The following is a 27,502-nucleotide window of genomic DNA, read 5'->3' on the forward strand; positions in this document are numbered from 1 at the left end:
ATCAGAAATAATTTTATTTCCTTCTTTTCCAAGTCCAGTTTCTCAAGAAATTACATCAGTCTCTGCATATCACTTTCTTCCCCACTGTTTGCCTGTACTTCATTGAGTTGCCTCACTTTAACATTCAGAGCACTTGGCAGAAATCACATCCTGTCAACACCCACTACAGGAAACAAACTAAATGAAACCAGAAATCATTCATCATTCATCCACCATTTATTGAATATCCAGTGTGTGGATGGCTGTCTGGCATCAACTGCAATTTTTACCTGGGCTCATGAAGGAGATAGATAACTTAAAGCATGTCCATGTGTCCAAATTTCAAGGTATGCATTTTTAACATTTATTGTAAATTTCCCAGTTTCCTAGTACAATGCTCTACATAAAGTAGGTGGTCAATTAATCATTTTGATGGAGAGGAGGAAAGAGCCTGTGCATTAGGTAGGGGCAGCAGCTGTTCAGGACAGTGCTGTGCAAACAGTAAGCACTCAATAAGTACAATTGAATGAATGAATGAATGACAGAGCAGACATTCCAAATTATTGGTTCAGTTCCATGCTTCTTCCATTAATAGGGGGATGTGAGTGGTCAAGAGGGTCTCTGCCTGCTGATCCCACCCAGGTACACAGTGGATTATCACTTGGGATTCCAAGAGTGAATTCCTTGGAAGTTTAGCACTGTTGAAGGGCACCTAAAGTATAGTCCATCTGCTGAATGCCAACACTTGACATTATCACTGTTATTATCATTACATAATAATAATGAATAATTGTGAATAATAGAGAAGCAGCGTGCCTCAGTGGAAAGAGTGTGGGCTTGGGAGTCAGAGGTCATGGGTTCTAATCCTGTCTCTACCACTTGTCTGCTGTGTGACTTCGGGCAAGTCACTTAACTTCTCTGTGCCTCAGTTACCTCATCTGGAAAATGGGGATTAAGACTGTGAGCCCCCTGTGGGACAACCTAACCACCTTGTATCCCCGCCAGCGCTTAGAACAGTGCTTCGCACATAGTAAGCGCTTAACAAATGTCATCATTATTATTATTAATTGTGGTATTTGTTATGCACTTACTCTATGCCAGGTTTTCTAAGCACTGGGGTGGATGCAAGCAAATCAGGTTGTTCATGCTCCCTGTCCCATATGGGGCTCACAGTCATAATCCCCATTTTAGGGATGAGGTAACTGAGGCACAGAGAAATGAAGTGACTTGCCCAAGGTCACACAGCAGACAACTGGCAGAGCCAAGATTAGAACCACATCCACTAGGTCATGCTGCTTCTTTTAAATATATCACCTGAAGCTGCTACTCATGTTTAGGGTGGGGGTAGAGAGGCAAGTTCCTGAGTTAATTGCGAGTGGTAAATTCACTGTGAGAGAGGCACAGGTTCTTGTTGCAAGCCTCCACTGCCTCAATTCTCGATCATTGCCAAATATACCATTATTGAATTGTGGGATGGAGGGTAGTACTTTCCAAGTGCCTAGTACGTGCTCTGCACACAGTAAGCACTCAATAAATACAACTGAATGAATGAATGAATGATTCACAGGCCATTGGAAGATGAATGCACAGATGGGAGAGAAAAGAGTATTAGACAATGAGAAGCAGCATGGCCTAGTGGAAAGGGCAGGGGCCTGGGAGCGAGAGGACTTTGGTTTTAATCCCGGCTATGCCGGTTGTTTGCTGTGTGACCTTGGGAAAGTCATTTAACTTCTCTGTGCCTCAATTCTCTCAACTGTAAAATAGGGATTAAATCCTACTCCCGTCAACTTAGAATGTGAGACCCAGTGGGACATGGACTGTGTCCAGCCTGATTTGTTTCTATCTATTCCAGTGCCTAGCACAGTCATATAGCAAACACTTAACAAATATTTAAAACAAAAACAACAACATGCAGTTCATTCTCATAAACTGGGATCCCCTTTGCCCATATTTATACCATCTCCAAGTCCTGTTTCTTTCTCCTGCTTGGACTGTGAACCTCATGTGGGAACTTATTGCATTGTATATACCTCAGAGCCTAGGAAAGGGCTTGACATATACTATTATTATTATTTATCTGAGGCTTGGATTTTCCCATTTCTCTTCACAAATGTGGCTTCTTTACCGTAGAGTCCCTGTTTTTAGCCTTTTCCCTATTGTTCCAAGGTGACCCTGGGGTACCGGCCATCTCTAGGTCAAATGCTATCTCCTGGCCATCTGAGCCAGCAGGCGGAACTGGGAAGTAAGGGTGGGATACTGCCTCCACAACCAAAACTGCTAGATTGACAACCCGAGCTGGGAATACGGAAGGTATCCCTTGCCCCCGTGCCAATCAAATTAGGTATGGAGGAGGGGGAAGGACAGAGATTGGATAAACTGAGGCCAAAAGCTGGAATGGCCTAGAAGCACAGGTAATAAATACCTGCAGCTCTGGCCCTCTGTTTAGAGCATCAAGACTTGCAGCAGAGGGCTACAGGTCACCTCTGTCCAGAGGGTGAGAAGCCCACTCTGCCTGCACCAAGTGAGGAGCCGTGGGACAGGTGAGGGTATTCATTCATTCATTCAATTGTATTTATTGAGCGCATACTGTGTGCAGAGCACTGTACTAAGTGCCTGGAAAGTACAAGTTGGCAACATATAGAGATGGTCCCTACCCAACAGTGGGCTCACAGTCTAGAAGGGAGAGACAGACAACAAAACAAAACATACTAACAAATTAAAATAAATATAATAAATACGTACAAGTAAAATAAATAGAGTAATAAATATGCACAAACATATACACATATATACAGGTGCTGTGGGGAGGGGAAGGAGGTAAGGCAGGGGGGATGGGGAGGGGGAGGAAGGGAGAGGAAGGAGGGGGCTCAGTCTGGGAAGGCCTCCTGGAGGAGGTGAGCTCTCAGTAGGGCTTTGAAGGGAGGAAGAGAGCTAGCTTGGCAGATGTGTGGAGGGAGGGCATTCCAGGCCAGGGGGAGGATGTGGGCTGGGGGTTGATGGTGGGACAGGCGAGAACGAGGCACAGTGAGGAGGTTAGTGGCAGAGGAACAGAGGGCGCAGGCTGGGCTGTAGAAGGAGAGAAGGGAGGTGAGGTAGGAGGGGGCGAGGTGATGGACAGCCTTGAAGCTGAGAGTGAGGAGTTTTTGCCTGATGTGTAGGTTGATTGGTAGCCACTGGAGATTTTTGAGGAGGGGAGTAACATGTCCAGAGCATTTCTGCACAGAGATGATCTGGGCAGCAGCGTAAAGTATAGATTGAAGTAGGGAGAGACAGGAGGATGGGAGATCAGAGAGGAGGCTGATGCAGTAATCCAGTCAGGATAGGATGAGAGATTGAATAAGCAGGGTAGCTGTTTGGATGGAAAGGAAAGGGCGGATCTTGACGATGTTGCGGAGGTGAGACTGGCAGGTTTCGGTGATGGATTGGATGTGAGGGGTGAACGAGAGAGTGGAGTCGAGGATGACACCAAGGTTGCAGGCTTGTGAGACAGGAAAGATGTTAGTACTGTCAATAGTGATGGGAAAGTCATGGAGAGGGCAGGGTTTGGGAGGGAAGATAAGGAGTTCAGTCTTGGATATATAGGGTACTGTCCTGCTGGACACTGATGGGAAGCCAGGCGCTTCGCCATGGGTATGGAATGAATGAATGGATTCCTCCCAAGTGGAAATACTCGTGGGTGGGAGCTAGGGGCTACCCCACGGGAGTATAAATCAAGTGGATTCCTCCCAAGAGGGAAGTGCATATGGGTAGGAGCTAGCCACCCCACTGTATGCAAAGAAACTGTAAGGGAATTCCACATGGGTGGGACCTGGGGGTTCTGCCATGCATGCCTAACGTAGGAGTGTGTTCCTCCCATTAGGGAAGCTCTAATAGTGCTAATTGATTACATTCCTCCTGAAAGGGAGTTCAATTCATTGCCCCTAAAGAATTAATTCAATTCACCTCACAGAATAAATTTTATATAAAACTCAGGCTTTCCGTCCCTGGCCTCTCTCTCACCATGCTGATTACCAAATGAACCTGTCTCCAGATAATAATAATAATAATAATAATAATAATAATGGCATTTATTAAGTGCTTACTATGTGCAAAGCACAGTTCTAAGTGCTGAGGAGGTTACAAGGTTATCAGGTTGTCCCATGGGGGGCTCATAATCTTCATCTCCATTTTACAGATGAGGTAACTGAGGCACAGAGAAGTGAAGTGACTTGCCCAAACTCACACAGCTGACAATTGGTGGAGCCAGGATTTGAAACCATGACTCCAAAGCCCATGCTCTTTCCACTGAGCCACGCTGCTTTTCTAACCCATCCAACAATCCTACATACAGTACACACACACAGTCACTTTTGCTGGAGTTTTAACTGATTCTTTTTTAGTCAATTTCCTCTTCAAGAAGGGCTCAGTCACTCCCGGTTGCAACTTCATTCCAATTAAGAGCTCCTTGTCACTTCCCAGCAGAAAGAGTGATGCGTTAAACATTGTTTTGCCGCTATTGGACAGACTTTGTTCAAGGATCTCGATTTTTGTGACCGCTCCATGTTATTTGACTACAAACGGCATGTAGGTGATAGCCCACATTCTTAATATTCCTCACTCTTGACTCTCTGTCCTCCAACTCCTTTTTCAGACTACTCCAACCAGCTGGCATCTCTGGACCCTAATCCACTGGATCCCAGTTTCCCCATCTCTAAAGCCTTCTTAAAACACCTACTCCATCAGGAAGCTTTCCCCACTTAATTCACAGGATGCTAGTTACATGAAGCCAACAGCCGTCCTTCACATTTATATATTTTATCCTATCCTCAGCATATATGTATATTGATTTTCAGATATTTTTTCACTTCATCCAGACATTTTTGTTCTTCCTGTTATTGTCTTCGTTCTTCCTCCTTTTCCCACTATTTGTAACACCTTTTCATCTGTCTTTAGCCATTATTTTATTTTAAGCTCTTTGAAGTCAGAGTCAAAGTCTTAGATCTGTTGTAATCTTTCAAGCGTACTTTGCATTCAGTAGGCACTCAATAAAAACCATTGATGATGATGAAGATGAAGACTGATGGACTGCAGCTAACAGTAATATATGCCACTTGGGAAACATAGCAAAGAGTCAAAATATTTGCCTGTCTACTTGTTTTGTTTTGTTGTCTGTCTCCCCCTGCTAGACTGTGAGCCGTTTGTTGGGTAGGGACCATCTCTATATGTTGCCAACTTGTACTTCCCAAGCGCTTAGTAAAGTACTCTGCATGCACTCAATAAATATGATTGAATGAGTGAATGAATGAATGAATGAATGAATGAAAATACACAATTGCTGCCATCAAGGAACTACAGAATGATGGATCTATAATCTCTCATCCCTATCGTCCCTCTTTGTAGGTATTAGGAAGTTTTCCATCAGATATGAGAGCTTTAACAGTCATCATAACTCTAACTTTGGGGGCACTTTGTTAGATGTTGGCACAAGAGACCACGTTTCTCTTATCGGCAAGTTAAATATTCTTCACAAGGCTTCCTTCTCACTGATGGAAGGTGTGTTGAGGAGATCACTGAAGAGGTCTTGTCATTTCTTCAGGATTCCCTTCCTGACTGGGATGGGTGTTGGAGCAGCTCTATTGGTCTGCACTGTCTTGGATCTCTTTAGTTGCAATAATAATAATAATAATAATAATAATAATAATAATAGCATTTATTAAGCACTTACTATGTGCAAAGCATGGTTCCAAGTGCTGGAGAGGTTACAAGGTGATCAGGTGGTCCCACGGTGGGCTCACAGTCTTAATCCCCATTTTACAGATGAGGCAACTGAGGCACATAGAAGTTAAGTGCCTTGCCCAAAGTCATACAGCTGACAAGTGGCGGAGCTGGGATTTGAACCCATGACCTTTGACTCTAAAGCCCGTGCTCTTTCCACTGAGCCACACTGCTTCAGTTGTAATGTTTTATTACTTGTTCTAAAAGCCACAGTATCATATTTAATAAACATACTATGTCATTGTCATGAGAAGTTGTCAGAAGTTATTTGATCTAACAGTCATCCTCATCAAACAAGCTCTGGGATTGTCTGCTAAATAAGGCTACAGTTTTAATTGCTGCTGGGGATGCAGTATCTTCCAGCTATGCCTAGTAGCAGTCATGAAACGAAATGGAGTGCTTCCTTTGCTTTCCTTACAAATTCAGAGGTTCTTCACTCTCTAAGCTATTGATATCTTGCTGCTATAGAGGCCAATTGTATTCTCTTATTTTGTCACTAATTAAAGTTTGCAATTATTAAACAAGAAGTCAAGAATTGTGCTCCCTTATTTCATCCCTCTGGAAAGTTTGTGATTATTAAATAATGATCCCTCCATCACTCAGCACCTCACAAAGCAGCAGTGATAGAAACATAATTCAGGAATTATTGATGGAAAATTATATAGCAAATAAGGGACCACTGCTTAGATGTGGGACATATCTGAGTTATTTTCTGTTATTTAACAACTGAATACTCTGTAGATGACTACAAGTTGATTTTTAGTAAAGCCACTAAGTGAAATCATGTGGCCAATGATTCTTTCCAAATTTCACTGAAATATATTTGGCAATCAGTTTCAGTGAGTATTGTTATCAAGAATAATAATATTGATTCAATGCTTATATTGATTCAATGCTTACTATAGGCCAGACATTGTGCCAAGCACTGGGGTCATCTAAAATAATCCCTGTCCCACATAAGATTATATCTGTGCCTGTTTATTTATACTGATGTCTGTCTCTCCCCTTCTAGACTGTAAACATACTGTGGGCAGCGATTGTCCCTTTTCATTGCTGTATCATACTTTCCAAGTGGTTAGTACAGTTCTCTGCACACAGTAAGCACTCAATAAATACAACTGAATGAATGAATGAATGAAGCTCACAGTTTGGGAAGAACAAGTTATTTTATCCCTGTTTTAGGGATGAGGAAACTGAGGCCCAGAGAAGTAAAGTGACTTGCCCAGTCCTGAGCTCTTTTAAGTAGGCCATGCTGCCTGATTATTGACACTGCTCAGATGAATCTATCTAGATGTCAGAGTTTTTCTTTACCATTCTTGGTGTGTCACATGTGTTGTTAATAGTAGGAGAAAGTTTCTGTCTAAAAGCGATATGTAGGGTAAAATGCTCACTAATGCCTCTTGGGAAGTTTAGTATCTTGATACAACAATTATCTGTTGTATCCATGAGTCTTCACATACAAGAAGGAAAGCCAAAAGAAGGAATATTCAGTACCTCTGAATTTCATCAGGAACTTTGTCTTTTGTTCAGTGCTTCAATATTGGTCCCACCCATGGTAAGCTTGGGTACAAAATATGTTGTCCTCCTTCCTTTGTGAATACTGTTCTCATTTCATAGCACCTTGATATTTTATTATTATTATTATTGTTAATAAAAATAATAATGATAATTGTGATATTTGCAAAGTGCTTTCTATGTCAAGCACTGTACTTAGCTCTGGGGTGGATTCAAGCAAATTAGGTTGGACACAGTTCCTGTCACACATGGGGCTCACAGTCTTAAACCCCATTTTATAGATGAGGTAACTGAGTCAAAGAGAATTTAAGTGACTTGTCCAAAGTCATACAGCAGACAAGTGGAGGAGCCAGGAATTGAACCCAGGTCTCATCTTGGCCTGTGAACCCAGGACTCCCAAGTCTATGTTCTATCCACTAGGCCATGTTACTTCTTTACAACAGACAGCCTTTTTTCCATCTGGTGGGTCCCCCTTACTAGTATTTATATCAATCAATGGTATTTATTGAACACTATACTAAGCATTTGGGGAAGTACCCTACTCATTCATTCATTCAATCATATTTATTGAGCACTTACTGTGTACAGATCATTGTACTAAGCACTGGAAAGTACAGTTCAGCAACAAAGAGAGATAATCCCTGCCCACAGCTGGCTCACAGTCTAGAAGGTGGTACAATATAACAGTTAGTAGATGTGTTCCCTGCCCACAAGGACCTTAAAGTCTAAGAAGACACCAGATGCCTTTTATGTCTGGTGGGTTTTTTTTTTTAACACCTGGACTCTGTATGCTCAAAGGGACTGGACAGAGGAATACAATCGCTATGGACCTAAGCAGGAGTCAGAGAGAGTAGGCAAGCAGGCTGTGTACACACACACAAACATATACCCACACAATTAAGCTTACAAAAGTTTTCTTGAGAAGCAGTGTGGTCTAGTGGAAAAAACGCAAGCCTGGCAGTCGGAGGATCTGGGTTCCAATCCCAGCTCCACCACTTGTCTGCCGTGTGACCCTGAGAAAGTCACTTAACTTCTTTGGGTTTCAGTTACCTCATTTGTAAAATGGGGATTAAGACTGAGCACCCCATGTGGGACATGAACTGTATCCTGACTGTTGTATATACCCCAACTCTTAGTATAGTGCCTGGCACATAGTAAACTCTGAAATAACATTAAAAAAAAGCAACATGGGAGTTGCCTTGTTGAAATCACATCTCGTCCAAGAGGCCTTCCCTAAACCATAATTTACCCTACTCCTTCTCTCTACTGTGTCACCTTTTCACTTGAATTTGTACCCTTTAGTCACTCCACCCTCAGACCCTCCCACACCTATTCATTCATTCATTCGTATTTATTGAGTGCTTACTGTGTACAGAGCACTGGACTAAGTGCTTGGGAAGTACAAGTCGGCAACATATAGAGCTATGTACCTATCCATAATTAATTTCAATGCCTGTCTCCCTCTCTAAAATGTAAGCTCCTTGTGGACACTGAACTCAGCTAACACATTTGTTATGTTGTACTGACTCAAGCACTTAGTCCAGTGCTCTGCACACAGTAAGTGCTCAATAAATATGACTGACACCTACTCATGAAAGATTTAATAAGGCTACTTCTCCTTGCCCAAATCATTCCACTTTTTTTTATAGTAAGCGTTACAGTTTGTGATGTTTTTTACTGCTTATTGAGGTCAAAAGCACCATTTCTAACACTGGGATTATACTGCTCCAGGAAATTTACAGGTAGGGTAATAATAATAATGGTATTTATTAAGTGCTTGCTATATGCAAAGCACTGTTCTAAGCACTGGGGAGGTTACAAGGTGATCAGGTTGTTCCACGGGCGGCTCACAGTCTTAATCCCCATTCTACAGATGAGGTAACTGAGGCTTAGAGAAGTTAAGTGACTTGCCCAAAGTCACACAGCTGACAATTGGTGGAGCTGGGATTTGAAACCATGACTTCTGACCCCAAAGCCTGGGCTCTTTCCAATGAGCCATCTGTGGTTCCAGACAAGTGCACTCCAAGGTTTGCTATCACAATCGAATGACTCTCTGATTTCTTCCTCCAAAAGCATGGGAATCATTGGAGAATCTGCATGGTCTAGTTAAAGGAACACATGCCTAGGAGTCAGAGGACCTGGGTTCAAATTTCAGTTCTGTTGCTTGCCTACTGTGTTACCCTGGACCAGTCAATCAATCAATCAATCATATTTATTGAGCGCTTACTGTGTGCAGAGCACTGTACTAAGCACTTGGGAAGTACAAGTTGGCAACATATAGATCCCTACCCAACAGTGGGCTCACAGTCTAAATGGGGGAGACAGAGAACAAAACCAAACATACTAACAAAATAAAATAGAGTAGATATGTACAAGTAAAATAAATACATAGAGTAATAAATGTGTGCAAATACATATACATATATACAGGTGCTGTGGGGAAGGGAAGGCGGTAAGATGAGGGGGAGAGGAAGGAAGGGGCTCAGTCTGGGAAGGCCTCCTGGAGGAGGTGAGCTCTCAGTAGGGCCTTGAAGGGAGGAAGAGAGCTAGTTTGGCGGATGGGCAGAGGGAGGGCATTCCAGGCCCAGGGGAGGACGTGGGCCAGGGGTCGATGGCGGGACAGGCGAGAACGAGGCAGGGTGAGGAGATTAGCAGCAGAGGAGCGGAGGGTGCGGGCTGAGCTGGAGAAGGAGAGAAGGGAGGTGAGGTAGGAGGGGGCGAGGGGATGGACAGCCTTGAAGCCCAGGGTGAGGAGTTTCTGCCTGATGCGCAGATTGATTGGTAGCCATAACTTCCACATGCCTCATCTGCAAAATTAGCATTCAGTACATGTTCTCTCCCTCCTACTTAAACTGTGAATCAATGTTGGGCAGGGACTTTAACCTGATCATCTTATATCTACCCCAGCACTTAGTACAGTGCTTGGCACATACTAAATGCTTAACAAATGCCACAATTACTAATATTATGTTCAGCTAACTAGTCCTGTCCCCTATAGGTTAGCAGTAAACGCTAAATGCCCACCCCACCTTTATGATAGCAATCTTTTTAAAGTTGCCCATTCTACAAATAGTAATTATTTAGGCACTCCCACATAATAATTCTTCAGTTTAGGGCTTCAATTCCAACAGTTGTACACCAGAGTTCTGACTTGATCCAGGAACAAATACCTAGTCCCAGTTAGGCACGTGTCACTTGCCTAATTCCAGAGGCTACCATGCCCCTGAAACACAGCTATAAATTTCCCTGGGTGCTCCTCTTTGGTCACCCTGTCCACAGGTCCTTGAATCTATCAATTAATTGATAGTATTAGTAGCACTGTACTAAGCACTTAGAGTAGTTACTCCCTTGGTAGTTCACTCTGCTGAATCCCACCCTCCCTGCTGACCTCCCTACCTACTCTCGCTCCCCATTTCAGTCTATACTTCACTCTGGATCAATTTTCCAAATTAAAAAAAAAATTAGCCCACATCTCTCCAATCCTCAAAAATCTCCAATGGTTGTCCTTCCACAGAAACCTCCTTACCATTGGCTTTAAGGCATTCAATCACCTCTCTCTAGCCTTACCTCATGGATCTCCAACCCAAGCCAACCACAATCCAACATACATACTGCGCTCTTCTAATGTCAACCTAATTACTGTACCTTGTTCTTGTCTTTCTTCATCATCATCATCATCAATCGTATTTATTGAGCGCTTACTGTGTGCAGAGCACTGTACTAAGCGCTTGGAAAGTACAAATTGGCAACATATAGAGACAGCCCCTACCCAACAGTGGGCTCACAGTCTAAAAGGGGGAGACAGAGAACAAAACCACACATACTAACAAAATACAACCACAACTAATATAACTAACAAAATAACTAACAAAATAACATTTCTTGCCACCAATCCCCTCCTCATGTTCTATCTCTGTTTGGGAATTCCCTCACCTTTTATATATGTCAGACACTCTTCTCCCCACCTTCAGGCCCTACTAAAATCTTATCTCCTTCGAGACGTTTTCCCCAAATAAGTCCTCATTTCCCTTATTCACGCACCCTTCTGAGTTGCCCAGGAACTCTGATCTCACTCCTTTAGTATTTGATATTCACCTCAGTCCTACAACACTTATGTACATATCCTTACACCCTCCTGTTTTCCTTAGTGGTAATATATTGTAACATCCATCTCCCCCTCTAAACCATAATTTCCTTATAGGCTGGGTTTGTGTGTATTCTGCTGTACTCTCCCAAACTCTTGAACAGAGCACGGTACACAATGAGCACTCAGTAACTATCATTAATTGATTCTGGTGAATACCCACTTACAATGGAAACACCTTCTCAGGTGTCTTGGGAAGCCACGTGGGCCAGGGAATCAGAGGGCCTGAGTTCTAATCCTGACTCTGTTACTTGTCTGCTGTGTGAACTTGGACAATTTCTTAGCTTTTCTATGGCTCAGTTACCTCATCTGTAAAATGGAGACTAAGATTGGGAGCTCCTTGGGGGACATGGACTATCTCTAACACGATGACCTCGTATCTGCCCCAGTGCTTATTACAGTGTCGGACACATAGTAAACATTGAACAAACACCATGAAGAAAAAAAACAAAACCTAATATGAGTACTACCGCTGATGACACCAGATGAGTGACTGACATGTCATGGAAAACAGCTTCCTTTTGGGATGGGTTAGTCCATCAGTCAGTCAATCATATTGATTCATTCAATCATATTTATCGAGCACTTACTGTGTGTAGAACACTGTACTAAGCACTTGGGAAAGTACATTCGCTGCCCAAAACGAGCTTACAGTCTAGAGGGTCCTGAGGAGTGAGCAGTTTATGCTCTAGAAACTTCTTAGCTTGTCAATCAATCAAGCAATCAATGGTATTCACTGAGCACTTACTATGTACAGATTACTATGTTAAGGGTTTGGGCGAGTACCTTACAACAAAATTAGCAGCTGGCCTGGGGTATATCTGCCCCATGGCAAGTAGCAGTTTGGGGAGTTCCATAAGCCAGGAAGAGGAGAAGCCAGGAAGAGAAACTTTGGCAGAACCAAGAATGGTCTCACAGCTTCTTGAAAGCCAAATGCCCATGGAGGAAATTTTGAGCTGGTAGAGCCAGTGTCTCTGAATGGTAAAGGCTCTGGGGTCAGCCCAGCCCATCCAGGCTCACTCTCTCCCTACTTTAGCCCTAGTCAGTACCTGCCTGGGTTCCTCTCATCCCTTTGGATGTGTAAACAAAGAAATGGATCCGGGATCCTGAAAAACAAGGCAGCCCAGTATTCCCCATCCCATTACTTACATGACTGCTTATGTTGTTTTATTAAACACAAAGTAATAATGTGCAAGAAAATATTCACAAAGACAAAACTTTGAGGGCCACAGAGGAAAATTCCTGGAGAGTCTGGCCTCCTCGTTCCTGTGTCCCCACCTCCCATGCTTGATCTGCAGGCCCCCGCCATGGTAGGCATTCACAAGTGAAAACCACAGCCTCTCCCAGCCATCTCTCGATGATCTAGAATTTGGTAGGATTACTTTGACTGTCATCAGGACTTCCCCTGGATAATTTTACTTGGTGATTCTCCCTTCCTCCTTCCCCTCAGAAGATTGCTTTTCAGGCTTCCATTCCATCTATTACCTAAGCTTATCCCCTCTGGATCCAACTCCCTGTTTACTGCTGTCTTCGTTCTGTTACTGTTTCGCTCCACTGTGCTCTATCCTTTTCATTCCCTCCCTAAGCTTGTTGGACTTATTAGCTTTCTTACATACCCCTTAGCAAGCCATTCATCACTGCACTCATTCAGCCTGTTTCAGTTCATAGAACAAACTTCCACATTTGCTTCTGAATTTTATGATGTTCAGGCTGAGAGGCAGAAGGAGTTAGCCAAGGAGAGCACACTGGGCTTCAGAGCTGGGCAACAGGCTTCCATCCTTGAGACTGTAAACTCATTGTGGGCAGGGAATATGTCTGTTATACTGTTATATTGTATTCTCCCAAAGCCCTTAGTCCATTGCTCCACACACAGTAAGCTCTCAATAAATATGATTGATTGATTGACTGATACTTGGCTCCAGCAATAAACTATCCCTGTTACTTTGGGGCAATTGACTTAATTTTCACAAATCTGCCTATTTATCTGATAATAGGAAGGTTTACAATATTCACCCCAACCTACTCTCCAGCATTCACTGAGACACTACTAGGGTCCTGCTGTCTATGTATTTCTTTGCCAACCAGATCACCTACCACGCTGTGGTCTGCAAATGCATTAATCAACAAAACACGGGGCCAGAATGCACCAACCCAATCTTAGCAACCTCTCTGTCATTTATAATTCATTCATTCATTCAATCGTATTTATTGAGCACTTACTGTGTGCAGAGCACTGTACTAAGTGCTTGGGAAGTACAAGTTGGCAACATGTAGAGACGATCCCTACCCAACAACGGGCTCACAGTCTAGAAGGGGGAGACAGACAACAAAACAAAACATGTCGACAGTGTCATCAGAATAAATAGAAGTAGAGCTAGATGCACATCATTAACAAAATAAATAGAATAGTAAATATGTACAAGTAAAATAGAGTAATAAATCTGTACAAACAAGTACAGGTGCTGTGGGGAGGGGAAGGAGGTAGGGTGGGGGTGTGGGGAGGAGGAGAGGAAAAAGGGGGCTCAGTCTGAGAAGGCCTTCTGGAGGAGGTGAGCTCTCAATAGGACTTTGAAGGGAGGAAGAGAGCTAGCTTGGCGGATGTGCGGAGGGAGGACATTCCAGGCCAGGGTGAGGACGTGGGCCGGGGGTCGACAGTGGGACAGGTGAGAACAAGGTACAGTGAGGAGGTTAGTGGCAGAGGAGAGGAGGGTGCTGGCTGGACTGTAGAAGGAGAGAAGGGAGTTGAGGTAGGAGGGGGCGAGGTGATGGAGTGCCTTATAATCTCTGCAGATCATATATAATGTTGTCAGGCCCTTGAAAGTGCTGAATGCAGGCTTGAAATTTCATCCAACCAAAGTTAGAGCGTATATTAATACTTTCATCCTGCCTTTATTGGCTGATTGCCTTTAATAAGTGATGGAATCCCAAATTTTGGAGTTCAGTTTTTGTTTTTGTCAATTAACAGTTGTATTTATCTAGCACATACTTTGTGCAGAATACTGTCCTGAACACTTGGGAGAGTAAACTATAACAGAGTTGGAAGCACATTCCCTGACCATAAGAAGCTTCCATTCCAGAGGGGGAGCAGACTTTGATATAAATAAATCACAATTATGTATGTAAGTGCCGTGGGGTTGAGGATGGGGGTGAATAAAGGGGGCAAATCTAAGTGCAAAGAAGACACAGAATGGAGGGGGGAAGAAGAAAGGAGAGCTTTTAAGGCTTGTAGGGTGAGGAAACTGGCCATTTGTCAGATTTGAAGGGGGAGGGAGTTCCAGGCCAGAGGCAAGATGTGAACAAGGGGAGAGAGAGGGAGAGAGAGGGAGAGAGAGGGAGAGAGAGGGAGGGAGAGAGAGAGAGAGAGAGAGAGAGAGAGAGAGAGCAAGAGAGAGAGAGAGAGAGAGAGAGAGAGAATGGAGATGCATAAGTAGTTAAGACTTAGTAAACCTGGAAGGGTATGAATTGGTGTAATGATACAATTAAAGTTGAAATTAATCTTCTGAATAGTAGAGAACTGTTTTTTTCTCCCTCCCTGAGATCCAAATAAGCTTCAGTTTGTATTTTGAGATGGATTAAAGAGCTCTGTGGAGCCATTGGCCAGGGGGACGGGAGGAAGGTGAGAGCAGAACAACTAGACTGTTTACTCGTTGAAGGCAGGGATCATATCTACTATCTCTTTTGTATTGTATAATGCTATGCACATAAGGAGTGCTCGGTGAATGTCATTGATTGATAGGCTCCATTATTTCTAGTGCCAGATATCTGACATGGAAACATTGCCTCTTGCTGTTTCTCAATTGCAATATCAGAAGAGAGAGGCTCACCTAATTTGAATAGGAATTGTAGAGGCTTCATGTCTAGTAATTTATAGAAAGTTTTCAAATCTTGACCTAAAATCGCCATGCTGAGTAAACAAAATTCACTTACTCTAGAGTTTGATACAAATATGTTGGTTTTTAATAGAATACTGGCTATGAATAACTGGATATTAGTTTGAGAGAGACTCACAAAAGTGGAGAGAGAGAGAATCTTAGACAAGCCTTTTTTTGATTTTGACCTGGAACCAGTTCATGAAGACAGGGCCCTTATTCCAATTAGATTATATTTTCCTGCAAGATAGAAAAATAAATTTGCTGCTACTTTTCTAGTTTATGTATTAAAACCTTTATTGTGTAATTCTGATTTCTTCTTTTTCAGCAAGCACATGCTCTTTATGTTCCCACTGCACATTATGTAACGTTTCTCCATGGCCCTTCCTTTTGTTCCTTTCAGTGCCAATAGCAAAATAAAAGATTCCATATGTGATTACAGCCATAAAACCAAAAGGAAAATATTAGACTCAAATATAACATTTTGGGGTTTCCAAGTTTGTTTTACCTTTAATGCTGGGCAGACAGTTTACACAAATCATTTTGCTGCAAAGTAAGGTATAATAAGTTAAATGTGTTCCTTGTCACCATCAATCATGTACTTTTCTCTTTGATTGGCCAAACGTTTAGGACACATAAAGTGACTTTCTAATTATGTTGAGAGGGAGAAAATGGGGGTGAAAGTTTTAATATTTTTATACAGAAATTTCATTAACATTTTCTGGCAATCTCAACATGTTCTCTGGGCTTTTTCGTTAATTGATGCTTTCCTTGAGTGTTTGTAAAAGTCTGAGAGCTCTGCAATTCAATGTACTAGAGATTAAAAAGACCTCCAGGGAAAGCAACTCCTATTCCTGGTTTATGAATTTCTTCCCCGCTTTTGGAAGAATCTATGAATTGTAATCGCCATACACCTATGGAGGACGGCAGGTTTCCTTTAAGATGGAGAGGTAGCAAAGGCTAAATTCCATGAAAGGATTTTTCTCCTTCACTTGGCAATGCTTTTTTCAGGAGCAAAAATCCAAAAGGACTTAAGGAAGAGGATGAGGAAGAGGATGGAAAGAGCTGTTCACGATTGCAATGAACTGAATGTGACGTTAGATTTCAGCAAATTCACGCCAATTCATGGGTGTTTATTTTGCTCTCTAAGTATGTTTAAACAAAGAATTGACAGGCATCTCTGGCAACAATACAGCCAGTGGGAATTGGTTTAAACCAAAGCTAACCAGTTCCCCTTTCTTATGTTTTATCAAAACAGTGTAATTTAGCAGGAGGGCCCTGTCAACTAAAACACAGAGGTGGCAATGCTGAGGGGGCAATTTCTTAAATCACTCAATGAACCAATATCCCACTATTCACTGACAAACATTTTCTATTGTGCAGGACTATTTGGAACAGGAAGGCACCAATGGGGTAAGCTAAACTATCAGAATTAATGGTCCAAACAATATTAATAGAAATCTAAGTGTGGATCTGCATAGAGGTCTGTTACCCATCATTGAGAAAGCCATCTTATCTGGCAGAACCAATCAGCCCAGTCTAGTTCTCAGCCTCTATTGTGTTCTAGGTCACTTGGCATGCTCCTACACAATTTAATAGACTGAAGATGGTTAAAACAATCCCTTGGCATTTATTAATTTAATAATTCTCTAGACCCTACTTTCCCAGGCACCTGTATTAGTGCTCTGCACACATTAAATGTTCAATATATACCATTGATTGATTAATAATTGTGTCAGAGCATCCTGTGTAGCTGAACCATTAGAAAGTCGAGTTGACAGCTTCGATGAACTGATCTTAACCAAGAACCAGGGTGAATAACTTCCTTCCCAACTTCCACTAAATAGTGAAACTTGCCTGCCTTCTTCAGGTTTGTCTTGTTGCTCTGATTTATAATTTAAGTCTAGTAGGCAGCAACTTTGTCTTCCCCTGTGATTATTGTCACTGTTGCCTTTTCCTTTTGTTTTTTTAACATTTATTGAACTACAAAGTCCTTTCAGCGACTGAAAAACAAATAAGTTCCTGCCCAGCGGGATTTAAAGTACAACCTGCACTCCAATGCTAAATAATAGTAATGATCTCTAGTGGATAAAGAATTCCTCACTTTCTCTTCTAAATGGCTGCCTGGCTATGTTGAAGGACTGATGGGTTCTCTGCCAGAGGGGTTGTGAGTCAGTAGTGAGTGAAACAATTTCTGTAAACAGGAATCCATTTAGCAATTTTCCCCAAAATAACATGGAAGTCTTTGTGATCAACTGGGACAGAAGGTACCAAATCCAGGACACAGGACTCATTACTGTTATGCATGTTGTGACTTAAAGGGAACCCTCTGAGCTGGGATTTGGAAGTGCACACAAGCTAGAAAGCCTTTACATTCTACTTTTCCTTTTTTAAAAAGAATATATATTTACAAATATTTCTACGTTCCTGAAAATGAGAACAGGAAGAAGGGAACAGTGAGACACTCATTCACTCACTCACTCACTCATTAATGTGTGCAGAGCACTGTACTAAGGGCTTAGGAGAGATGGATTTGGTAGACATGTTCCCTGCCTACAAGAAGCTTACATTATAGAGGAGGAGCTTATAGTCTACAGGTTAATGTCTAAGAACTGAATTGGGAGTGCTTAGTAACTGAGATGAGAAACCAGCCCCAAATATGAAGGAAAGACCTGGATATTGGGATAAAGGAACATGGGAATCGATTGACTGACTGCTGGAAATGTGTCCCTGGAAGGGAAATGCTTTCCCACTGACTCTACAATCTTATCCAAAGTCTGTCCCCTCAAAGTAAGCAAGAGAAGGAATCTTAGTGTGAAACCCCAGCCCTACAGGATGGAATATCATGTACTGGAATAAAGGAAGCATGAGTCTCCTGACTGCTCTTAACTAAAGAGGTACAAACAAGACTACTGGGTCAGTAATGTTACTGATACATAAATAATGATAATACTAATACTGATACTACTACTACTACTAATAATAATGATAGTAAAAATCACGGTATTTATTGAGGCCCTACATTGTGCTAAGCATTGTACTGGGTTAGATGCAAGATAATCAGGTTGGATATAGTGGCTGTCCCTCATCAGGCACATAACCTAACTAGAAGGGAGAACAGTTATTGAGTTACCATTTCACAGATGAAAAAAATATATATTTTTATATATATCAGCATCAGTCAGGCAGGAGGGGAGCATCACGATACTGTATGTTCAAGGCACAGAGAAGTTAAATGACCTGCCCAAAGTCACACATCAGGTAGGTGGCAGAAATGGGATTAGGACCCAGCTCCTCTGATTCTTGGGTCTTTGACCCTTTCGCAAGGTCACACTGCTTCCCATTTGGAAAAGGACCTTACAGAATTAATCTCCTATAAGACTCATTCACCAGGGCTAATACTCTTACTTCTCTTACTTCTTATAAACTTATAAACTCTTACTTCTTATAAACTAACATGGAAAGGTGGGGTGGGGGCTGTTCACCTATGCATTCCCGCCATATAAGTAGAGTCTCATCAGCAACTTTTCCAAACTAATTCAGAACTTCCTAAGTGAATCTCAACCACAAAAAAAAGTTCCGACAACAGCTGCCAGATCCTACCAGAGATAAACTTTAAGAGATAAATTTACCACCACTCAACTGACCGAAGAGGAGGAGAATGTAAAGGATTTACAATATTTGGTCAATATAAGGGCAAGCATGAGTGGGCTGGACCCACCAGCTCACAGCTGACTCCTTCTTCTCACTAATAATAATGATGGCATTTCATTAAGCGCTTACTATGTGCAAAGCACTGTTGTAAGTGCTGGGGAGGTTACACAGTGACCACGGGGAGCTCACAGTCTTAATGCCCATTTTACAGATGAGGGAACTGAGGCACAGAGAAGTTAAGTGACTTGCCAAAGTCTCACAACTGACAGTTAGTGGAGCTGGAATTCGAACCCATGACCTCTGACTCCAAATCCCGTGCTCTTTCCACAGAGCCACGCTGCTTCTGGTTCTGAATCTGGCATCAGTGAAGAAGGGAAAGCTTTTCCCCTTCTCATTCTCACATCCCACACCATTTAGATCCCACTTGCAAATCCACTGTATGCAGCTCACTAGAGGAGGGAGTCCACAAGGGGTGGCTTGGCCCAGCCCATTGAGATTCCAAGAAAATCCTAGCAGTTTAGTCCCCATGTAGACTGGTCTGGGCTACATCTATGGGAGATGGGTTGAGGAATGGAGCTTGCCTGAGCCTCTCAAGGATAATTGCACAGTGAAGTTTACCAAGCCATTGTGTCCCTGGATTTCCACCAACACTTGGCCGAAAAAGGGTTACATATTATATACTGGTATTCTCAGTCTCTTCAGCAGACAGAGGTCAAACACTGTTAACTGTGCTTGAAGTAGACTCATTTCTTTCGGTTTCCAAGTGGGTCTATGTTGGCCATCCCACTTGTCAGTTTATGCTCTCTAGGCATGTGCAACACTCTCAGAAGTCCAAAACTGGCTCCGTGATTTCGGTTGTCCCTGTTAAGGGGTAAACGATCTGGGTTCTGTGTGTGCATGTTGGAGTGTGAGTGTGTCCGAGTGTGTGTGGTGTGTCTTTCTTCCCCCCAGGTAGAATGGGTGGTCCCGCAGCCAAGTCTTTCAGTGAGAAGAGTCAGGACTGACTGGTGGTGATGGGCAGTGGCTGGGACAGACGGGGTTCTCAGCCTGAAGGAGGGGAGCATCACGATACTATATGTCCAAATAACCATTGCATGTAAGCCCTGTCGGGTTCTTTGATTGTGAAGAAATAAATAAATGAATTATGTTGTTGGGGTTTGGGCTTCGGCTCAAACACATGGTCTCTATTTATTTGCACAGTGAGAGGTCCACCAGCCACTTGATGTAAAAGAGCAAAATGATAATTCTTTTCTTTAGGCGCTTCGGGGCCATATGGAATGCATATAAATCATATTTTTGTTTTAACAGCAGAGGCTTTGTTGATAGATAAACATGTGGTTTATCTAAAAAAAAGAGAGGGCTGTGCTTTGAACAATCATTTAATGGCCATGGATGTGCCAAATAAAAATAAAAACATAATTTTGAAAGAATCTGGCTTTCTGCCCAAATCCGTAACGAGGAATTTCTTCCTGACCAAAGTGGTTAATGCACGTCTATCTGTTTTGAGTTTAAGCCTTGCTCTCTACTCAACCCCACGACAAATTGAATCGCGAGCTAATGCACTCTAATAAGATGAGACGTTACCTTTATGAATGACCTCATGGAGAAGAGGTTGGCGAGCATGGTGGAGAGGCCCTGCGCCAGGCAGCTCTGGGCGATGAATCCCAGCTTCAGTTCGGCGAGGCAGATCGCGTCATCTCCTTCTTTCCAATTCCAGCTTGGGATATTGAGCAGATGGGCCTGAGGAAACAGACAGAGAAGTAAAGAGCCCCGCTTTTTAACTCTTTCAGGAAACATGGCCTAGACCGAAGACAGATTGGACGTCGAAACCCTCATATCCAATGTTGCATTCCCTGCCGTTCGTGGAATGATGTGTTCAGTGCTTAGAACAGTGCTTGGTACATAGTAAGTGTTTAACAAATACCATCATTATTTTAACTGTGGTATTAGTTTAGTGTTTACTGTGGGCAAGGCACTCGCCTCCCTTCTGTCCTTCTCCAGCCCAGCCTGCACCCTCCGCTCTTCTGCCGCTAATCTACTCACTGTGTCTCGTTCTCGCCTGTCCCACCGTCAACCCCCGGCCCACGTCATCCCCCTGGCCTGGAATGCCCTCCCTCTGCACATCCGCCAAGCTAGCTCTCTTCCTCCCTTCAAAGCCCTACTGAGAGCTCATCTCCTCCAGGAGGCCTTCCCAGACTGAGCCCCCTCCTCCCTCCCCCCCTCCTCCCCCTCTCCATCCCCGCCACCTTACCTCCTTCCCTTCCCCAAATCACCTTTATATATGAATATATGTTTGTACGTATTTATTACTCTATTTATTTATTTTACTTGTACATATTTATTCTATTTATTTTATTCTCTTAATATGTTTTGTTCTCTGTCTCCCCCTTCTAGACTGCGAGCCCACTGTTGTGTAGGAACCGTCTCTATACGCTGCCAAATTATACTTCCCAAGTGCTTAATACAGTGCTCTGCACACAGTAAGTGCTCAATAAATACGATCGAATGAATGAATGAATGTACTGAGTGCTGGGATGGATAAAAGCAAAACAGGTTGGACACAGTCCTGTTCCACATGGGTCTTACAGTATTACTTTACAGATGAGGTAACTGGGGCACAGAGAAGTGAAGTGACTAGCCCAGGGTCACACAGCAGACGTGATAGAGTTGGGATTCGAACCCATGGCCTTCAGACTACCAGGCCCGGGCTCTATCCGCTAGGCCTACGTCCTTCTGGGTTGGGCCAGATTAAGGGAGTTGCCTTAATACTGAGCAGCATGGCTCAGTGGCAAGAGCACGGGCTTGAGAGTCAGAGGTCATGGGTTCTAATCCTGGCTCTGCTACTTGTCTGAGGTGTGACCTTGGTCAAGTCCTTGACTTCTCTGGGCTTCAGCTACCTCATCTGGAAAATGGGGATGAAGACTATGAGCCCCACGTGGGACAGCCTTATCCCCTTGTATCCCCCCCAGCACTTAGAACAGTGCTTGGCACATAGTAAGCGCTTAACAAATACAGCATTATTATTATTATTGTTAAGAGTTGGAGTCCAGGGTCTCACACTGATTGGGGCAGTGCATGTGTGTGTGGGGGTGGGGGGGGCATTAATCATGGTTTCCCCCTCCCAATTCCTGCACTGATTTGGGATTGGGCAGGCAAAATGTGGTCCTGTCAGAGGCCAGGGTCATGGACAGTGATTGCCGGGAGCTGGGTGTGACTTTGGTCCTTATCCATTCCTGTTGTGGGAGACTTCCTTAGATGCTCTTTCCTCTCTTCCTGGGCCTGGGGCATGAGTTTGGGAGGCAGCGGCCCCAGCTCCTCCTCGGCCCTGAGCTTTCCGGCCATCTGTTGGCCCAGTCTGGGCCATGACCTTCCGCTACGCTGGAGACCAATGCACAGCAGCAGTAAGTCGTTTCAGCTGGCAGCAAAGGCCTAGGGCGGGGAGCCCCAGGGAGAGGGTGGAGGAGGAGAAGGGGTTCCACAATATTGTACAGTGCTGGGTGGTTCAATTCCTGGGCATTCATCTTCCTTCAGCCAAGATACACAGTATGGTAATCTGCAGCCCTGCCAGTCAAGCTCTGTATTAGTTCTCCTGCGTTCCAGTAAAATAAATGGGAAGGCTACCTCCCTGGAAGTGAAGAGAGTCCCTCCTCTAAACCTGGATCCTGGAAGCCCACAGATGGAGAGGGTGGCCGTACTCAGAAGTTAAACAGAGATATTGTTCAGGGTGCTTCAGCTTAGTATAGTGGAAAGAACATGGGATTGGGAATTGAGACCCAGGTTCCAACCCCAGCTCTGCCACTGGCCTACTGTATGAACTTGGGCTAATCATTTAACCTCATTGGGTCTCTGCTTTCTCATCTACAAAAGGAAGCTAATATACCTGATCTCCTTACAGTCCCTACAGTCCTGACACAGAAAACACAATAAATATCATCTATCATCACAACACTTGGATGATCAAAGGCACAGAGAATCAAAATGTCAAAATTGATTCAATTGTATTTATTGAGGCTTACTGTATGCAGAGCACAAAATGAAGTGCCAGGTGAGAAATCCTGCTCAGCATTTGATTCACAAAGGCCAGAGCATTATCACATAGTGAAGTAGAGTCCCAGAGAGAGGAGGCCTCTGTTCTCAATTTCTAGCTCCACCCAACCTGGTCCTGGTATGTATTAAATGAATCCAGTGTGTTTTCAATCAATCTCTCAAGTATTTAGTACAGTGCCCTCAGTAAAGTCTACTGATTGAGTGTTTTCAATCAATCACTCAGTAGAATTTGCTGAGAGCACTGTATTAAATGCTTGAGACAACACAATAGAGTTGGTGGAGATGTTTCCTGCCAACAGGGAGCTTATAGTCTACGGGACAAGACAGATGAGAGGGCAGGGTGAATATCAAGTGCTCAGAGGCTACAAATCCAAGTGCCTAGGTAATGCAGAAGGGAGAGTGAGTAGGGAAAATGAAGGATTTGTCGGGAAAGGCCTCTTGAGGGAGGAAATGGAATTTTAGTAGGGCTTTGAAAGCAGGGAGAGTAGAGGTCTGTTAGATATTAAGGGGGAGGGAGTTCCAGGCCAGAGAGAGGACAGGGACAAGGGGTTGGTGGTGGAGATGGGTGAGATTGAGGTACAGTGAGTAGGTTGGCTTTAGAAAAGCAAATTGTTCAGATTGGAATGTACTAGGAAAGATAGGAGTGAGTAGGCTGACTGAATGCTTTTAAGGTGATGGACTTTCTGTTTTCAAGGAAGATTGACTCCATTTTCATAATGCACGAGTCAAGTCCATATCAATCAAGCAATAGTGTCAATTGAGCATTTTCTATGTGCAGAGCACTGTGCTACGTGCTTGGGAGAATACAGTACAACAGAATTAGCAGACAAACTTCCTGCCCATCTGTCATAGTCCTGGTAGCCCAACACAGCCTCAAAAAGTGATAACTTGGGTTGCATTTTCATAGTCGGTGGATTGGGGAAAGCTCAGCTCATCTTTTTCAGCCTTGTTGATAGGCATGCATGCTCCTGTGCTAAGAGCATTTTAGGCTGCCTTATACAGGAAATCAACCCTGTGAGTGAAGAATCTGGTAGGAAATTGAGAACTAGAGTGACATAATGGAATGAGCCCAGGACTGGGAATCAGAGAACCTGTGCTCTAATTCTGGCTCGTCCTTTACCTTGCAGCTTAATCTGAGGCAAGTCACCCACTTCTCTATCTCAATTCCCTCATCTGTCAAATGAAGTTCAAACATTTGTTTTTCATCCCTGTTAACTGAAAGCCCCAAGTGGGACAGGGACTAGAGCCCACTTGATTATTTGTATTTACCCCAGTACTGTAACCTTGGCATTATCTTTGACTCATCTCTCTCTTCAACCCATATATTCAATATGTTACCAAATCCTGTCAGTTCACCCTTTACAACAAAGCTAAAATCTGCCCTTTCCTCTCCATCCAAACTGTTGCCATGTTAATCCAAGCATTCATCCAATCCCACATTGATTACTGCATCAGCCTCCTTGCTGACCTCCCTGCCTCCTGTCTCTCTCCACTTCATAATTAATAATAATAATAATCATAATGATGGGAAATGTTAAACACTTTCTATGTGCCAAGCACTGTTCTAAGCACTGGGGGAAATACAAGGTTATCAGGTTGTCCCAGGTGGGGCTCACAGTCTTAATCCCCATTTTACAGATGAGGTAACTGAGGCTCTGTTAGTTTAGTGACTTGCCCAAAGTCACCCAGCTGACAAGTCACAGAGGCAGGATTAGAACACACAACCTCTGACTCCCAAGCCCGTGCTCTTTCCACTACGCCACACTGCTTCTGCTTCACTCTGCTGCCTAGATCATTTTTCTACAAAAACCATTCAGTCCATGTTTCCCTACTCCACAAGAATCTCTAGTGGTTGCCTATGCACCTCCACCTCAAACCTAAGCTACTACAACCTACTCCAATCCAGCCTGCACACTTTGCTCCTCTAATGCCAATCCACTCACTTTACCTCAGTCTCATCTATCTTGCCACTGACGTCTCACCCATATCCTGCTCTTCGCCTGAAATGCCCGCACTCTTCATACCTGACTGGTGATCACTCCCCACATTTAAAATCTTATTAAAAACACATCTCCTACAAGGAGTCTTCCCTGATCCAGCCCTCATTTCTTTTTCTCCCACTCACTTCTGTGTCACCCTTGCACATTTTATTCACCCCTCCCTAAATCCCACAGCACTTACATACTTATCCATAATTCATTTATTTAGATTAATGTCTGTCTCCCCGTCTAGACTTTAAGCTCGTTGCGGGCAGGGAACTTGTCTACGAACTCTGTTATACTGTTGTCTCTCTAGTGTTTAGTACAGTGCTCCACACATAGTAAGCGTGCAATAAATATGATTAATTGATTGATACCCAATCAATCAATCAATGATACTTATTGAGCACTTACTGTGTGCAGAGAACTGTGCTATCGGGAAAGTACAGTATAATAGAGTTGGTAGATGTGATCCCCGTTAGTGCTTAACAAATACCACAATTATTATTATTGGATGGAGGGTAACCATCACAATAATAATGATCATATTAATAATAACCAAAGCATGAATTTGTATAGTGCTTTTATCTTGCCCAAGCACTTCACGTTAAGAATCTCATTTCATCCCCACAGAATCATTTTGGAGAGGAAAAAGATCCACAGCAAATCATTCTGGGCATGACATGTGCCCCAGCCTCAAAGAACTCTCCATTTGATGGTTCACAGTTTGTATCCCATCATGCCCAGTTTGGAGACTGAGTACAGTTCCCTGCCTGTCGCTCTGAAATCTAACAATAAACCTCAATGTGACCCAACTACTTGACGTCTCTGCTTTGGGTTTGAAGTTGGGTTGGAAAATGTCTATTTCTCTTCACCGCTTGTGGGAAGGGTGGAGAAACACGCATATGGAAAATAGTGAGGGTCATGTAGATAGTGAGCAATCTACAGCGACCAGAGAGGAAAAAACTTCAAACTCAAGACAACAGATAGTTCAGGTGCTACCGGGAAGGTTTCTTTCTTAAGAGTGTGTCTTCTGCTTTGTGTCAGCTGAAATGACCCAACCTGTACACTCAGTCAGATTGCTTGCTTCCAGCCCAGACCCGCAGAGCCTCCATCTGCCATCTGGTTTGAGTTCTTTATTTAGACATATTTTACATGTCATTACACATGAAGTTCAAGTTTGTTTCATTCCTCGGGTTGCCTTTGCTCTCTCTGCTGGCAGGGATACTGTCTCCAGTCCCTGACAAGAGGTTGCAGAGGGAGTAGCATGAAAACAAAACAGATAGATGTTTTGCCCTGAAAACTTCAATTCTTCCTTTGTTTCTGGCTCCTTTTTGCTTTCATTTAAATGAAGGTTTGAGCTGGTGGAAGGTCCAGATGAAGAGCTTTGGGGTCTCGGACAACTCCTCTAATGCAGAGAACACAAAAAGCGTGTAATAATAATAATGATAATAATTGTAATAGTTGTGGTGTTTGTTAAGTGCTTACTATGTGTCAGGCTCTGTACTAAGCACTGGGGTAGATACAAGGTAACTGGGTTGGTCTCACAGTCTTAATCCCCATTTTACAGATGAGGTAAGTGAGGCACAGAGAAGTAAAGTGACTTGTCCAAGGTCACACAGCAGACAAGTGGAGGAGCAGGAATTTAGAACCCAGGTCCTTCTGACTCTCAGGGTCATGCTTTATCCACTAGGCTATGCTGCTTCTCCTAAAGAGGGGAAGTTTCTTGCACATAGCATTGTAGCTGTGCTTCTCTCTAGTTAAGAACAAACTTCCTTTTGGAAGACATGGCTGTTCATAGGCTAATTATTCATTAGCTCTAAGTCACCAAGTCCTGCCACCCCTGGAATGATAAGTAATAATAATAGTAATAATAATGATGGTATTTGTTAAGCGCTTACTATGTGCAAAGCACTGTTCTAAGCACTGGGGAGGATACAAGGTAATCAGGTTGCCCTACGTGGGGCTCACAATCTTAATCCCCATTTTACAGATGAGGTAACTGAGGCACAGAGAAGTTAAGTGATTTGCCCGAAGTCACACAGCTGACAATTGGCAGAACGGAGATTTGAACCCATGACCGCTGACTCCGACGTCCATGATCTTTCCATTGAGCCATGCTGCTTCTCTAAGTACATTGGGAAACAATGGCGTAGTGGAAAGAGCCCAGGCTTGGAAGTCAGAGGTCATGGGTTCTAGTCCCGACTCCGCCACTTGTCAGCTGTGTGACTTTGGGCATGTCACTTAACTTCTCTGTGCCTCAGTAACCTCATCTGTAAAATGGGGATAAAGACTACAAGCCCCATGTGGGACAACTTGATTACCTTGTATCTACCCCAGTGCTTAGAGCAGTGCTTGGCACATAGTAAGTGCTTAACAAATACCATAAAAAAAATTGAACATGATTAATTTAATTATGTCCTGCGTAGTATTCAGCCTACTGTACTCTTTGATACAGCTAGGCCAAATGCAAACTTTCCACTCACCATCCCCTCTACTCTGTAAACTCACTGTGGACAGGGATCATGTCTACTAACTCAGCTATATAGTGCTATCCCAAG

At 43.3% G+C, this 27,502-nt stretch overlaps 1 protein-coding gene across 15 annotated transcripts in view; it reads right to left on the reverse strand.

Moving 5' to 3' along the window:
* Positions 1-27,502, reverse strand: part of KCNMA1 (potassium calcium-activated channel subfamily M alpha 1) — a 950,458-nt gene that overhangs the window by 214,373 nt on the left and 708,583 nt on the right. For all 15 annotated transcript variants that reach the window (XM_038743623.1, XM_038743619.1, XM_038743612.1 and 12 more), the window contains exon 14: positions 20,500-20,655. In XM_038743623.1, coding sequence (XP_038599551.1) covers positions 20,500-20,655 — 156 coding nt within the window. The remainder of the gene's footprint in view (positions 1-20,499; positions 20,656-27,502) is intronic.

This window comes from Tachyglossus aculeatus, chromosome 3, assembly GCF_015852505.1.
Source record: "Tachyglossus aculeatus isolate mTacAcu1 chromosome 3, mTacAcu1.pri, whole genome shotgun sequence".
NCBI classification, from domain to species: Eukaryota; Metazoa; Chordata; class Mammalia; order Monotremata; family Tachyglossidae; genus Tachyglossus; species Tachyglossus aculeatus.